Source organism: Talpa europaea, assembly GCF_964194135.1.
Source record: "Talpa europaea genome assembly, chromosome: 10".
Taxonomy (NCBI): domain Eukaryota; kingdom Metazoa; phylum Chordata; class Mammalia; order Eulipotyphla; family Talpidae; genus Talpa; species Talpa europaea.
The window spans coordinates 107,660,539-107,675,602 of NC_140077.1; the positions used below are offsets into that span (position 1 = coordinate 107,660,539).

The 15,064-nt window shown below is 42.1% G+C and overlaps 1 protein-coding gene across 2 annotated transcripts in view; it reads left to right on the plus strand.

The window, feature by feature from the left end:
* The window catches only part of NR3C2 (nuclear receptor subfamily 3 group C member 2), a gene marked incomplete at both ends in the record, with an annotated part of 287,239 nt that overhangs the window by 202,773 nt on the left and 69,402 nt on the right, over positions 1 to 15,064 (plus strand). For both annotated transcript variants that reach the window (XM_084246418.1, XM_084246419.1), the window contains one exon: positions 4,094 to 4,210. In XM_084246418.1, coding sequence (XP_084102544.1) covers positions 4,094 to 4,210 — 117 coding nt within the window. The remainder of the gene's footprint in view (positions 1 to 4,093; positions 4,211 to 15,064) is intronic.

Here is a 15,064-nt window from a genome sequence, read left to right on the forward strand (position 1 = left end):
AACTGCTGAATAAAATGAGTTCCTTAGCTTGTCATTCAAAACCTCTTACTCCCCAGTCCTCTGTGTTCCTGTTGTCTGCCCTGTGGAAGCATCACAGTGGAAAGTCCTTTCCCCTCAAATCCAGCATGTCACTTATTTCAGATTAACTGTCTTAACACTAGGAGAGCACAGTGTTTTAAAAGGGCACAATCCTAAGTTGTTTTAAAGTCTTCTAGGTGCATTTGCTTGTTTTCATTATGGGTTTTTTTAATTTGGATTTTTGTTAATATAGATGCAGGAATAGAACACATATTACATATGCATGTAGATATACTTGAATCATTGCTGCTACCACAACTAAATATGTAAATGACGGAGTTGTCTGCAAACTGTCCTACCATTCCTACAGCCATCACTTCCGATTGCTCCCATCCTGTTTGTGGAAGATGAACTGGTGGCTGCAACCACATTGCTTGTTAGAAACCAGGTGCCCTGTTCAGATGTTGCACCTACAAGGAAACTGTTCTGGAACTGTTAAAGTGACGAATTTTTTTAAACGTGTCCATGTCAAAAAAAAAAATCTATATAGAATAATCCCAGCTTTTGAAGTCTCTTTTCTTAAAACTCCCTAAGAAGAAAAAGTCTAGTATGTATGTAGGACAGTGACCGATTCTTCTGCATTCTTGTATGCCTACAATCTAAGACACTTGGTTTTCTTTTTTTGTAGATTCACAGAAGTGGAAAGAATTATCCCAAGCTTGAGTGTTTTGTGACCTTGCACACATAGTAGGTTTAAATAAATATTTGTTGAATGGAAACCAATTAAAATTGCACTTAGCTCTCTCTTTGGGCTTTAAATTGTACTCAACCATGTAAAATTATTAGTGAAATAATAGGGTTTTCTACTGAATTTCATGCCATGCAAAAGTCATATAAAGCTGGTTGCCAGTGGAAATACTGGTGCTAGTGTAGAAAGTGCCTGGTTCAACAAATGTTCCTTTGCTTATTTTCTTTGACGAGCCCTCTCAATATCCTGTTGGATCAACTTTAAATTATATTTGCAAATGAATATTTAGAAAAGTGTCTGGCCCTAAGGTGCGGTAATAATGTGGCTCTTCTGACTGGTTTCCCTCCTGCCTGTAGGGACAATCCCTTGCCTGTTCTGGCAGGAGAGTCTTCTTGTGAACAATAGCAATGCTGATCTTGCCTGTGTCCTGGGGCTACTTACTGTCAGGCTTAAATAAGCTAGTGCTCTGTAGACTGTGCTGGAAGACCAGGGTGCCTTGGGTGTGGGTGTGGGTGTGGTACACTAACCTGCATCTGAATCATATGCAATGTTATAAGCCAGTGCAACCTTAATAAATCAATTTAAAAAATGAAATAGGGCCTCCCTGGTGGCCTAGGGGTTAAGACTCAGCGCTCACACCACAATTGCCTGAGTTCAATCCCAGCCAGAGAGCTAACCCACATCATGGAGGTGACCCACATGGCACAGCAGACCTCTGCTGCCCCACCCGCTGCTCCCCTCAGCAGTGTATTTCAGTACATCTGCCTGTTCTGCTCCCCACTCTGTCTTTGGTGAATCCTCTCACTCCCTGCACCTCTGGCCTACACCCCAGTTCTATGCAAAATAAATAAATAAATAATCTTTAAAAAAATCAGAACTTTGAAATCGGACATTGAAAAGCAAAGTTAGCACCCTAACAGGACCTTAAAATTCTATTCTAAAAGGGGTAATGCCTTCTAGACCTTACCGTGCTGTGCAGAGTCAGACAGTGTTGCATTCGTCAATCCAGTCTTCGCTGTGGCACCAGCAGCCTTGTGTGACTGTATCACTGAGCACCCTTAATTTCTTGAAAAATCATTAGATTATTCTGATTGTAGGTTTTACTTCTTCATTTTGGTGGATTCCCCTCTGCTATTAATGTTGTTTTACTGCTATCATTATTACTAAGATTTACCATAATGTTGTTGAGAATGGGCTTAGATTAAATTATTTTAATTACATTAAGTGATGCATATTATTTTTATTGCATTTTTACTGTAATTTACTTAGTCATTCTCGGCCAAGGGAGTGTGATGGCACAAGACAGAGGGGGTACTTTAGGGCCTGTTCCCGGCTTTGCAGACCTCAGTGAGACCCCACCCTCTGTCTGCACGTCACCCTGTCCTGAGGCTCAGTCCTGACTTCTCTTTCCAGTCTCTGCTCCTTCTCACCGTGACCACGCTCCACCTTATGGACGACGTGTCCAGCCTCTCTCCTCACATAGCCTGTGTGTCTGACTGCTGACTTCACACGGCCACTTCCAGCCCTCCCAGGCATCTCCAGCCTAACGTGTGCATGGCTGAGCCGGGGCAGTTCCCCATCAATCACACACTTCTCTCTCCCCTCATTTTAATTCATGGTGATTCCACTTTCCTCAGCCCGTGAATCTTAATGCCTCTTTCACTCCTGATCTCTCCCGTCCATCGGCAAATCCTTGCTTCTCTCTCATCGTATCCCGAGCAGTCCTGCTCCGCGTGGCTCTCCCTGCTGCCACACCGGCCACCCACCGGCATCTCCCACCCGATCAGTGACCACCTCCAGCCCCCACTCTGCCTGCTTCTGTCCTTGGTCCTTTGCAGCCATTTTTAAACACAGCAGCCGGAGTGTAAATGTGAATCAAATGTAAAGTCAAATGTCAGTCATCTCGAGACTTGTCTCCGCTCCCAGCCCTCTAGGGTAGCGGCTTCCCATCCTCTGAGTAAAAGTGAAAGTCTTGGACCTGAGCCACAGGTCCTGCTTCACCTAACTCATGTTAGCAGTTTTCTTCATCTCCTCTTGTTTTCTAGTCGTTCTTTCTGCTCTTTCACACTTGGATCTTCTTGAAACATAAAGAATCCTCCCGACTCTGTCCCTGCCTCATTTGCCTTTTCCTCTGCTCAGTAGATTTCCTCCCTGCAGTGTTCACACAGCACCTTCATTTCCATCAAACCTTTGTTTAAAAATCACCTTTCAGGGCCTCCCTGGTGGCTCAGGGGGTTAAGCACCGCTCTGTGAAGCAATCTGAAGATTCTGCAGCACAAGTTCAATCCCCGGCCAGCCAGGGAGCAACCCACATGGCACAGCAGACCTCTCCTGTCTCGCCCACTGCTCCCCTCAGCAGTGTACTTTGGTCAATCTGCCTGTTCTGTTCCCCACTCTGTCTCTGGTGAATCCTGCCACTCCTGCATCTCTGGCCTGTACCCCAGCTCTTGTATGCATAAGTAAATAAATCATTAAAAATAATAAAAATGAAAATCACCTTCCAGTGAGACCTTCTCTGTGATTTTTCTAAAATTCCTGCATCCTCCCATACCTTTAGCATATCGTTCACACCTTCCTTTCATTTTGCTCCCTAGCACTTATTACTAACTGACATTTGCACATTTTACCTAATTGCTTTGTCTGGTGTCTGTCTCCCCCCAACCCATGAAAGTTAACATGAACAAGAACGTGTGTCTTATCCACAGCCCTAGCCCCAATGTTTCTGGTAATGCCTGCCATTATGCCTAGTGAATGTTCAGTATATGCTTTTTAAATAAATAAATGAATGCTAGAGCTAGGCGATCACTGTATCTTGCCAGTAGATGCCACATTATAAGCATATGTTGTGCCCATGTCTGGATATTTTCAGTTCCAGCTAGTTCTGCAGAGTGCAGTAAGCATTTCCAGTTGTATGATCTGAATGTGTTCTCAGGAGGTCACATGTGTAAGTGGTGGACAGGCTTGTCCACTGGAACAGCTGCAGCAGCACCATTGCTTAGGTCGCTGCTGTTGTGCTGTCAGGATGAAATCTGCATCTGTCTCCTGAATCTGGGCTGATGCAGCTATCAGGCTCCAACACTGGGGGAGAGTGACTTTACTTATGTGACAACCTGTTGAAATTAAACAGTACCAATCTTCTCATCTGTCATCAAAAGTATCAGCTGTGTTGAGATGGTCTTTGTCTAGTTTATCTGCAAATTATGGTTCCCTTTTACTTTTGTGAAGATTTCACAGCAGCACAGAAGAAAGTTTCATGTTCTGATTGTATGTTTTAGTACTTTGTGTTAGCGTAATAGTCTAACAATTGCTTTTCATTATTTTAATCAGGGCAACACAACTATTTATGTGCTGGAAGAAATGATTGCATCATAGATAAAATTCGACGGAAGAATTGTCCTGCCTGCAGACTTCAGAAATGTCTTCAAGCTGGAATGAATTTAGGAGGTAAGTTCTGTGTTTTTAGTTTAAAAGGATTAATATTTAATATAACACCACTAGACTGTTTGTGCTACCAAAGTTAAGATGAAGTCAACATGGAGCAAAGATTTCTAAAAATCTAAGGCGTCTTGTTTTCATGCTAAAACATTTTAGGGGAAAATTATTTCTTTGCAGGAGTTAAAATGAAGTATGTGATGTGGCTATGTTCCTAGTGAAGTTTTCAACCCTAAGTTTGCTAAGGTTTCAAGAACTGGGCACATAACCAAAACTAAAACAAAAATGAATGACTTTTTCTGTAAAACTGTAGCTAACAGTTTTTATTTCCATGTCTATTTAGAAATAAGACCTAGGTATGATAACATTAAACAGATAGGAATAAATCCCTAACTCTAGGAATAAATATAATAAAGGAAAACTTATATATATAAAAAAAACTTTTAAATGTTACAGAAGCTACCAAAAGAGTGGGGGAGGTAAAGACTTGAACCAAACAAAAAGTATACAACATCCATGAATGGGAAGATGCAACATCTTAAAGGTATCAGTTTTCACTAAGCTAATTGATCAGTATAACACAATCCTAACAAAAATACCAATTGATGATTCCATGATTCTGAAGAACAGCCAGGAAAATTCTGGAAAAGATAAGTAATGATGGCACTTTGCTCTATCAAATTAAGCATTTGATACAGCTACAGTGATTTGAATTGTCTGTGTATTTAGCATTGATTGTCAGATCAACAGAAATCAAGAAATAGATTCAAATCATATGAGAATTTTGTAAATACTAAAAATTGGCATTTCAGATCAGTGGGGAGGGGATAGAACAGAAATTATTGTTATAACCAGGAAGCCATCTGCAAAACAAGAAAGTTAATTAAAACTCTTACCATATACCAAGATAATTTCAAAGATTTAACCTTGAAAATATAACCATAGAAATAATGGAGGAAAAACATGGATTTTTTTTATACTCTCCAAATAATGAAGACCTTTCTGAATATGAAATAAATCCAGAAACTATGAAATAAAAGAATTGAGAAGAATGCTTCTACTTTCAAATCAAATACATCATGTATTATTCCAGAGGCAAAAAATAAATTAAAAACTGGAGGAAATACTTTTAACTTACAAAGTATTTATTTCTAACATTGACAAAGAACTATAATTCTGTAAGAAAAAGAAACCAACTCATTAGAAAAATGAAAATTAACAATATTCATAGGTAATATTCATAGATAAACGAAATACAGTTTGCTTTGAAACACAAGAAAATATTCTCAATCTAGTCATAGTAACAAAATTGCAAATTTAAGATGAGATTTTTCTTATAAATGACAAAGATAGAGCATTTTATTACATATTATTTTATGAATACAGAAATTAAGTGAAGCTTGTGGTCATCTCATGCATTTTGGTATAAACTGATACTACCCCTGTGGAGGGTAATTGAGCTATTTCAGTAAAATGCTCAAAGCACACATCCTTTGAGTCAACAGTTCTACTTTTAGGATTTATCTAAAGTATATCCTTGCAATGTATGTATGAAATGATATACATGTAAGGTATTCATTGTAATGTCAAATATCAGGATTACATTAAATATTCATCTGTTCAGGATCAATTATTTAATTGATCTTCAGACATTGGTAAAAATAAGGGGAAGTCTGTATGGACTGAGCTCCAAAATGTTTAGTGAAAAAAAATCAGGTTGCAAAACAGTATGTTTATTAAAATCTATATATCTTTTTCAAAAAAGAATATAGAGATTTGTGGAATGCTATATAACAAATCATCAATGGTGGCTATCCCTGTAGGTAGCTGAGAGATAAGGATAGAAAGAATTGATTTTCACTGCGCATTCTTCTGTGCCTCTGAATTTTGTGTTGTATTTAATACATGTGTAGGTAATATCAGAATTGCTGATTTAAAAGAAATCAAGTAACACCTAAAAGAAATAAACTTGAGATTTCAACCTTTTTGATGAATGAATTAACTGGCTTGCTGGCCAGGACTCTGAGGTGAGCACAACTCCTTGCCAAGCAGAGTAACTCTTAGAACCCAGGAGAATGAGCTGGGCCCCCTGAGGCCATGCCTGTACCAGCCTGTCCTGCGTGCCTCAAGCTCAGCTAAGAGGCGATGCTGGTAAGAGGGCAGGCTCTGGAGCCAGACTGTCCGGTTCCCTTGTTCTGCCATTTCCTGACCTTGCAGCCCCAGGCAGGTGACTGCCTTTCCGCGCCTGTTTCCCTGTTTTCAGCTGCCTTTGAACATCAGTGATCTACTGTCTAGGCGGCAGTGTGGGTTACATGAGGCGATACCTAGGGGACAGAGTGGCTCATTGCAGTGCCCATGCAGGTCCACACGTGGTCAAAAAAATATCGCCCCTTGTTTTGGAGATGGTGAATCCCTAAAGATGCCATTGCCCCTAGATCCTAGATCTCCGGACTCCTGGTTCTTCTAGTAAACCACACTACACCCTTGATGGAATATCCAAATCATCACAGAGGTGGCATAAAGGACACCATCTAAAGCACGTGAGAATAGGGAGAAATTTATAACTTAAAAATCCAGATGGCATAAAATTACCATTAGATGTAAAGTGAACTGTCAGTCAAATTTGTAAAATCCATCATCTGAATTGAATCACATCTACACACTATGAAGATATATTTCAAGTATCTATGTAGAATGCTGATGTAGCTTTTAAAATATTGTGTAATGCTACGTAATATACTATACATATTGTGTTCTATAAAATAGGATTACTATTGGCTACTATAAACCGATAACATAGTGGTCATACTCACAGTTCCTCTCGCATCTCCTGGAGCTGTGTTCAGGATTAACTGAGTTCACACAGCATCTTTAGACCAGGGTTGTCAGCCTCTGCCCTGCTGGCATTTAGAACCAGATAGTTCTGCGCTGTGGAGGCCCAGCCTGGGTAGCAGAGGAGCTATTCATTGTGAAGCCTTTAATTGTGAGATGTTTTCTGCTAAGATATACATTCCACCCAGGATTGTTGCTGGCTTGGACATTGCTTCATCCCAGCGGCTCGGGCTGTGCCTGGCACCAAGTAGGTGCTGCGGAGCTTGCTGCTGAATGGGTGAAGGAGTGATGAGTGGTCTCAGGACCTCTGATTCTGAAACTTTCTGCTCAACCCTCTCAATGTGTTATCCCTTTGAAGCCTCGTGTAACACTGTGCAGTACATACTATTAATCTATCCTTTTTAGGAGTCAGTTTGTGAAGGCACAGGGAGTTTAAACATCTGGCCCAAGGCCACACAGCCAGGGAATGACAGAGCCAGAACTCAGATTTCTATTCCCGGCACCAACGCCCATGCCCAGCACTCCTCTGCTGTAGGCACTGGATCCATGTTAGTAGGTTAGTGTTTCCTAGCCCAGATTATCTAGTAATGGCAACCGGGGCATCCAGGATATTTACTTGGGTTTACAATGGTCTGTAAATGAGGTTTGGACAGTACATGGTACAAAATTTGCTTAATTTGTTGTTGATTTCTGTGTGTGCAGAATAGGTTTTTGTGTGTTTCAGTAAAACATTTTGCTAGCAAGAAAGCTTATTTTTAATCCTTAGGTCATTGATAGGAGAGATTCCCAAAAAAGGCAGAGTGAAAATTAATATTCATGACTGTAATGTTTTTAGGTTCAAGCTATAATTTAACCATTTCTGGTCCATAGGCTAAATAATTTACTCGGAACCTCATTTTTTGTTTCCATTTGGGCAAGAAGAAATGCAAGTGATTTTATCATATTAAAAAAGGAGAAAATGGGGCCTCCCCTGGTGGCGCAGCGGTTGAGCACTGGGCTGCGAGGCTGCCCGCAGCCTCCGCAGCGCCGGTTCAATCCCGGGCCACTGGCAAGGGTTGCACAAAAAAAAAAAAAAAGGAGAAAATGTAAATGTTGACCTCTCAATGTGAAAGTCTTTTAAAACGTGAATTAAATGAAATCTTTTTATACATGTTCCAATCTCACCCATGTTTTCCTGGCGAAACTCATCTGTCCTGTCTTTTTTTCTCCACCTGCTTCTGCTCTAACCCTTGGGGCCTAAGGCAGATAGCAACCTGGTAACATGCTTGGAAGACATTTTCTGTTCATAAACTCTTATGTCTTTAGGAACAAAACCCTCTACTTCCAAAGGCTACAGGAATCCCAAGTACTTTAGAGTCATTTTTCCTGTCTACCAACTGCTGAGTGTGGAATACTGTCCATATCCCCAAACTAGCCTCTCCTTTCGAAAGTGGAAGAAGAGTAGAAGATTGTTATTTCTCAGAAATAAATTAAAGCTATAAAATGTGCCTCTTTCCTTTTCTCTAGCTCTGCTCCCTCCCTCTTCCCACAAGTACTATTCCTTTTCTTTAAAATCCTGCTGAGCTTTAGGCTGCATGCAAAGGAAAATAGCAGAAGATGTGAGAATGTCAACAGAGAAATTGAAAGGAAAATAACAGCTTTTCTGGCCCCAAGCTGGGCCTGCCACTCATGCTATAGCCCCCATTGGTAGATCTTTAAAACTCATGGTTGTGTAGACATGAGAATGTGCTTCTTGCTTAGCCCTGCCTGGAAATGATCACTTCTTTTGTGCGTGCCAAGGTTCTGAAGAAGTTGAGCTGTGCATGTCCTTTAAAGCTTCCCCTGAAATCTGCAAAGCACAGGGTTAAACCTAAGTGGCCTTCAGAGAAGAATTAGTCCTTTGGGATATCTGGAGCTTAACTGCGCTCTGACCACAGGAGATAGGGGAATCTCAGAAGCCTTCCTACCCTTCCCCTCCCATTTTACAGACGAGGAACTTGGAATCCCAAAAGCAAATCATTGGAGATTTGAAAAGTGCAAGGCAGGGACTCTATTTCAGCCTTTTCTTCTTTCCAAACTACCCCTCTTGTTTCACTTTTCTGGATTTGCTAAGAATTCCACTTTCACAATCCTTTCCTGAAGTCTCTGAAATATTACTGTCTTGCTTCAGGTAGCTGTGAAAATACAGATTCACAAGCCACGGGGTGTCCTTCATTTTACTTCCAGCTTACTTCCAGTGGCTGTCTGGAACTTTCCTTAACCTCATCATCACTTTCATTTAGTTTAGCAGAAACCTTCAAAGGCAGTCACATTGGGCCACCTTCTCTGGATGAAACATGTGGTGTGGGAAGAGAGAAGGCTCTCAGACCCAGAAGCAGGCTCAGTGGTAGCCGTGAGCAAGAAGGCAGCTAAAAGAACAAGGAAGGGGGGAGCACATGCTTAAATGCTGAGGATGGTGCAAGGAAACAGGTCCTTTAAGACTGGAACCAAGAGCAGGAATCATTTCAACTAAGGTCCATCCCTATAATGTAGTATTAATCAGTCAATAGCTGATAGCTGTGAAAATCCACAAGAGTTTGCAAAATCAGGTCAGTCACTTATTCCTGTGATTACGACTCCATCTGAAAACATCTGCAGGACTCAGAAGGCTTAGAGGAAATGACAAGCTAGTGGAGTAGGATCAGGAACTGGGTCCTCTTCTATGTTTTCTAGTTTACTCATCACGCATCACGATCACGTGTTTCGTGATATAATTGAAAGAACATAGAGTTGGCCATTTTGAACTAAAATGAAGAGGATCTTCAGACTAGACAATATTACCACTGAGCAAGAGAGGTAAAGATCTAGAGGTTCTGAGAACAAAAAGACTGTGCCCTGAGCAGGAAGACAGAAAACAGGAAGCGTGAGGGAACTGGGAGACATCAGTAAGTGGAGAGGGCTGTGAAAGGCTTTAAACCTGAAATGGAGAAGTGAGCCACAGAAGGGCAGGGTTACTCCTGGCTCAGCAAGCCCAGAGGCCCCTGGAGCCGAGGAAGGTGGGCTCTGGCTGCCGAAGGGAGCGCCAGGCACCTACTCGGTCACCTGCAGATCTCACACCCATGCGGGCCTGGTGAGAGAAATTATGGAATCACTACCAGGGAGAGTGTAGGTTTAATATCTGAAATCCAATAAGAAAAAGCATCTTTTATATCCATGAGGGTCTCCTGAGGCAGGATATGCAGCCGTCTGCAGAAGTTTAGAAGCCCAAGCTTGCCGAGTTTTATGAAGAAATACCATTCCTCGGATGATATTTTTACTTCCATCCCTCTTGCTTATAGACAATAAGAATTTCAATGGGACCTTTGAACAGTGACTTGTGGGGGGAGAACACGTTTTTATAAACCAGTGAAAGTGTGTTTTTTGAATCTTCCTATGTAAGTTAAGCCATATTAATTGTTCTAGAACTATAACTTGAGTTAAACAACTGGCTTTTTAAAAAATTCAGCCATTGGTTTTATTTTGTTTTAGAGAATATTTGAAAGAAATTGAGTTTTTTTTTTACAAATTGTTAAATGTACACTCTGATAAACTTCATTGTTAGAATTGCCACTTCTAAAGCATGAGGCTCTTACCCCACATTTTTAAAGTTCTTTCTCTGGTGATGACCTGCATTTGTGAATAACTGTAAATACAGTGTCATTTATAGAGCTTCTTCCTGCTTATGTGCATAAAGTTAAACAGAGATAACATACAGAGAAATGGAGGAATGTGTGTTTCTCCTGGTCTGGATACTTGAACCACTGGCATTTTTATCCTGCCACACTTTCTGGAAGAAAGTGCTCCCAAAGCAGATCGAATTGAAAGATTTTCTCCACTTCTTCAATTCCAAGACTTACTTTCACTTTCATAGTTTAACTATTGTGATTAGAACCCGCGGTCAATAGGTACTTGTAATTTTCATTCCTTTCCCTCAAAACCCTGACTGAATTGCTGTTATTTTCGGATTGAGGATGTTGCAAAGCAGAAACGGGTCCAGGTCCTCAATGCAACGGGTTCCTCCCTTCCAGAAATCCCTCACACCCCCCGCACATGCTCACGCCTCATGAGCTCTCGCAACCAGCTCCTTTTCTTGGGTCTTTTAAAATAAGTCACCCCGGGGTGCTGGGAGCCCTGTGCTTGGACGCAGTAAAGCGCCCACTTACTCTTTAATTCTCATATGCATCCTTCCGGGTGGGGGGGACACCCCCGCTTTACTTAAAGGGCCTCATTGGTTCCTGGCCTTTGGGGCCCAGGACATCTTGTCATTCGACTGGACGGGCTCGGGAGATGTAGCGTCGGAGGCTCCCTGTCTTCCGAGGAGCGTATCAGAGACACGGTCCCTTGGCCCGTCCACAGCGCCTGTCAGCTCCTGTGCCCCTGCGTGCGCTCTGCGATGCACCTTGTTTCTGACTCGCTAAAAGACTGGGATTTTGATGATTCTGTTTGTGGTGCTTCACACTGTTGTCATTCTGGCAACTTCAGATGATGGAGTTTTATGATAAAAACGGTGATCAGTTCAGCTAGTCTGTGGGATGTACCGGGATGGCATGGAGAACAAAGTAAATTTCAATTTCTAGGCTTTTCCACTTTTATTATTTTAACTTACTGTTGACCTGCTTTCTACCAAGTTCTCTCCTCCTTGCCCTGTTGCTTTTGCTTGCAGCTTCTACCACACATTCCCCCCAGCTTTCCTCTAGCCCTCAGCTTCATAGTCACCTGGACTGTCTTGTACTAAAATTCCCCAGGAGAGAGTCAGGTTCAGCGAGACAGTGCCTCCAGGACGGAGCTCCTGATTGCCCCGAGTCCTCCTGAGGGTGGAGACCGGAGGCTGCGTTGCCTCAGCCTTTGCTGACCAAGGCCCCGGTGGCTCAGAGCACGATGACCTGTGACAAGATACAATTTGACCCCATTTTTCAGAAGGGAGCTGTGAGCATAGCGTGCAATCAGCCACAGCGGCCGCCTCTCCAGCACCAACCCCACCAGCTCCCGGCATCTTGGAATCGTGGCGCTTCCGTCCCATCATAGCAAGTTTGCCCACACCCTGATTTTTATTCACATATTGTAAATTATCCCTATATTTAGGAGTAAAAGTGTCCATTTTTAGTAAGCAGATTGATGAAGCAAAATAGCGGCTTTATTGTACTGTTCATGCAAGGCTTTGCTGTAGAGTTCAAGACTTTCTGATAGGGCTACTTGGGAAATACACAACACAAAACACAAACAAGCTTATGGGAAGCAAACTTACGCCTTTGTTTTCAACCCCAGTTAACGTATAAAGTAGATACTTTCTCTACTTGAATGTTCTCTATCCCCAAATGTCAGACTCTAAGATCATGGGGGAGTGGAGCCCCCTGGGCAGATCAGGGGTGCAGGGACACACTTAGGGCCACAGGCCACAGGTTTGCTGCACAAGTCACTTTAGAAAGGAGCCATCAGCCTCACGAGGAATCATGTAGGGTTTGCCTCAGACTCGGGCTTCTTAAAGTTACATTCATCAAATTCCTTTACTTTCAAGTAATTGGCATGTCCATGGAGCAATAGAACAACCTTTTATTTTCACCCAAAAATCTAGTGGGTAATTATCTGCTACTCGTAGGCTTTCTTTATCACTCATCTCTTCTCCCTTTCTTCACAGTCAAATATTGTGTTTGTGAAGACAGGGGGAGGAAGCTATTTATGTTATCATAATTCCTCTGCATTTTCACCTCTCAAATGTGCAAAACGCCATGCAAGTAACTCTCCGTAGATATTTCATGTCATTGTATTTTTCAGGGTGGTGGTTTTTCTGGGACAGATACTATGTGTTTTAAAGGCTAACCCAAATCTAACAGATTTTTAAAGTATTTTCATTGCTGTGTGAAATTATAAAACACATCCTCATTCTAGTGATTAATAAAGGCAGAAGTTCTCTGTAGTAAATTGAGGGAGTAAGAATAGAATAACAATCAAGATTGTTATTTGCATGATTTATGATTAAAAAGTAATGCTTTACATTTTGACACAGCGGCTCTCAAAAGCTGAAGTAGCTGAGCTAATAAAAATGACTTCAGGGCCTCCCCTGGTGGTGCAGGCGGTTGGGCACAGCGCTGTGAAGCTGTCCACAGCCTCTGCAGTGTGGGTTCAATCCCAGCGGGCCAGGGAGAACCCCACATGGCGCGGCAGACCTCTCCTGTCTCTCCCGCTGCTCCCCTCAGCAGTGTATTTCAGTTAGTCTGCCTGTTCTGTTTCCCCCTCTGTCTCTGGTGAATCCTCTCACCCTCCTGCACATCTGGCCTGTACCCTGGTTCTTGTACACATGAATAAATAAATCTTAAAGAAATAAAATAAAAATGACTTCAGAATGTGCTACCTTGTTATTTTGAAGGAAAAAAAAAATCTGTCAACAGTGATATAAAGGCGGTCATTGAGGCAGGTCCTGAGAATAGGAAACTCCAAAGTGTAATTGTTCTGTGTTCTTCCCTCAGTGTTTTGTACAGTATTTGCTTGGAGAGTGCAGTAATGTGAAATAATGTTTAAATAGTGATGAGGATAAACAGTTCTCCATTTGGTGTCATTTTCGTGTGTTAGCCTGAGTTTACACAAAAGGGCTCATTGTGTTTGAAAAGTGCATCTATGGTCAATGCAGCCATTGGTGGCCCAGAAGGGCCCATAGCCTGCCGCTGCTCTGCAGGTGTCCAGGTGACAGCGCAGAGAGGTGGTGAGAGGGCCAGCTCCCAGCTGTTTTCAAGGACTTAAGCTGTGTGAAAGAAGAGCCACTTTCACATGCCAGATGAGTGCCAGGCATGTAGTAACAGGGCACTTGAGAGCACCCCTGGGGTTAATGGTGGCCCACGTCTGAGTTCTTTCTCTTGGCTTTGGAGAAGGCATCTATGGCGTCTTGACTATCGAAGCAGGTGTTGGCCCTCAGGATGTCATGCTGTGTCCAGGCCTCAGTACCAAGTGGCTTCACCCCAGGAGCTTCCATTATGTATCAATAGATCCTGTCCACTAGCCTGATGGACTCTCTTGTTAGATCCTTGGACTCAGGCTATGAAAACCAGCTCTTTGCATTCTCACCAGAAGTCTGAATCCCACTTTACTGTAAAGATTTCAAGCCACCTCAGACTTTGTTCAGCCGTTTCTCGACTGAGGATGACAGGCCAGGGCAGCTCTGGTCGATCTCTTGAAACTCTTGTAACAGATAATCAGAGGGTTGTGTCTCGGGGGTTAGATTTCTGTCATGTCCCTTGGGTCCTCATCCACCCTGGCCTGTCACTGTATCCCTGGGAGCTACATCTCCAGCAGCTGCCAAGGAGGCAAACTTTTAAAGCCAAAATTTTTTAATCCTCAAAGATTTCTTTCAACCTAAAGTTGTCTTAATCTAGCCATCTTCAGACCCAGCCATTTGTAAAATTAGACTCATTCGCCAGTAAAAATTCAAGCAGTTTATCATTATTTCCTATAAAAATGGAAGGCATTTTATACTAATTACATGGAACCATTTGCTCACTTTTGAAAATTTTTAAAGCAAAAGTTTAAAGCCCTTGGAACAAAGACACTTTCCCATTCTGTATATAGTCTTTTTTTTTTTTTTTAAGAAGTTAATGTTGAGTCAGATTAGAAATTTTAAACCAAGTTCAAGTTCACAGAACGGTAAGAAATCAAGGCTATAATTAAGTGATCATATTTTTTTTTTAACCTGAAGTAACATTGGCCCCAGTGTTTAGTTTTCAGGATACAGTTCTCACCAGATGATTGTCACATTGTGCATACTATCCAAGGTCTAGTTACTATCCATACACCCCTCTACCCAGCTCCCCAGCCTCTGCCCTGTCTGGTCACCACTGTTCTGTTGTCAGAATCCAAGAGTTTGCTTGTGTTTGGATTTTGTTTATTCTCTCTGTTCCATCCCATCAGGCCATTGCTCTTAGCCCTCACTGTGTATGGGATTCATCTGTTAAGTCTTTGTTTTGTTTTGTTTTTAAAAGATTTATTTATTTATGCATACAAGAGCCGGGGTAAGACCAGAGAGGCAGGGGGCGAGAGGATTCACCAGAG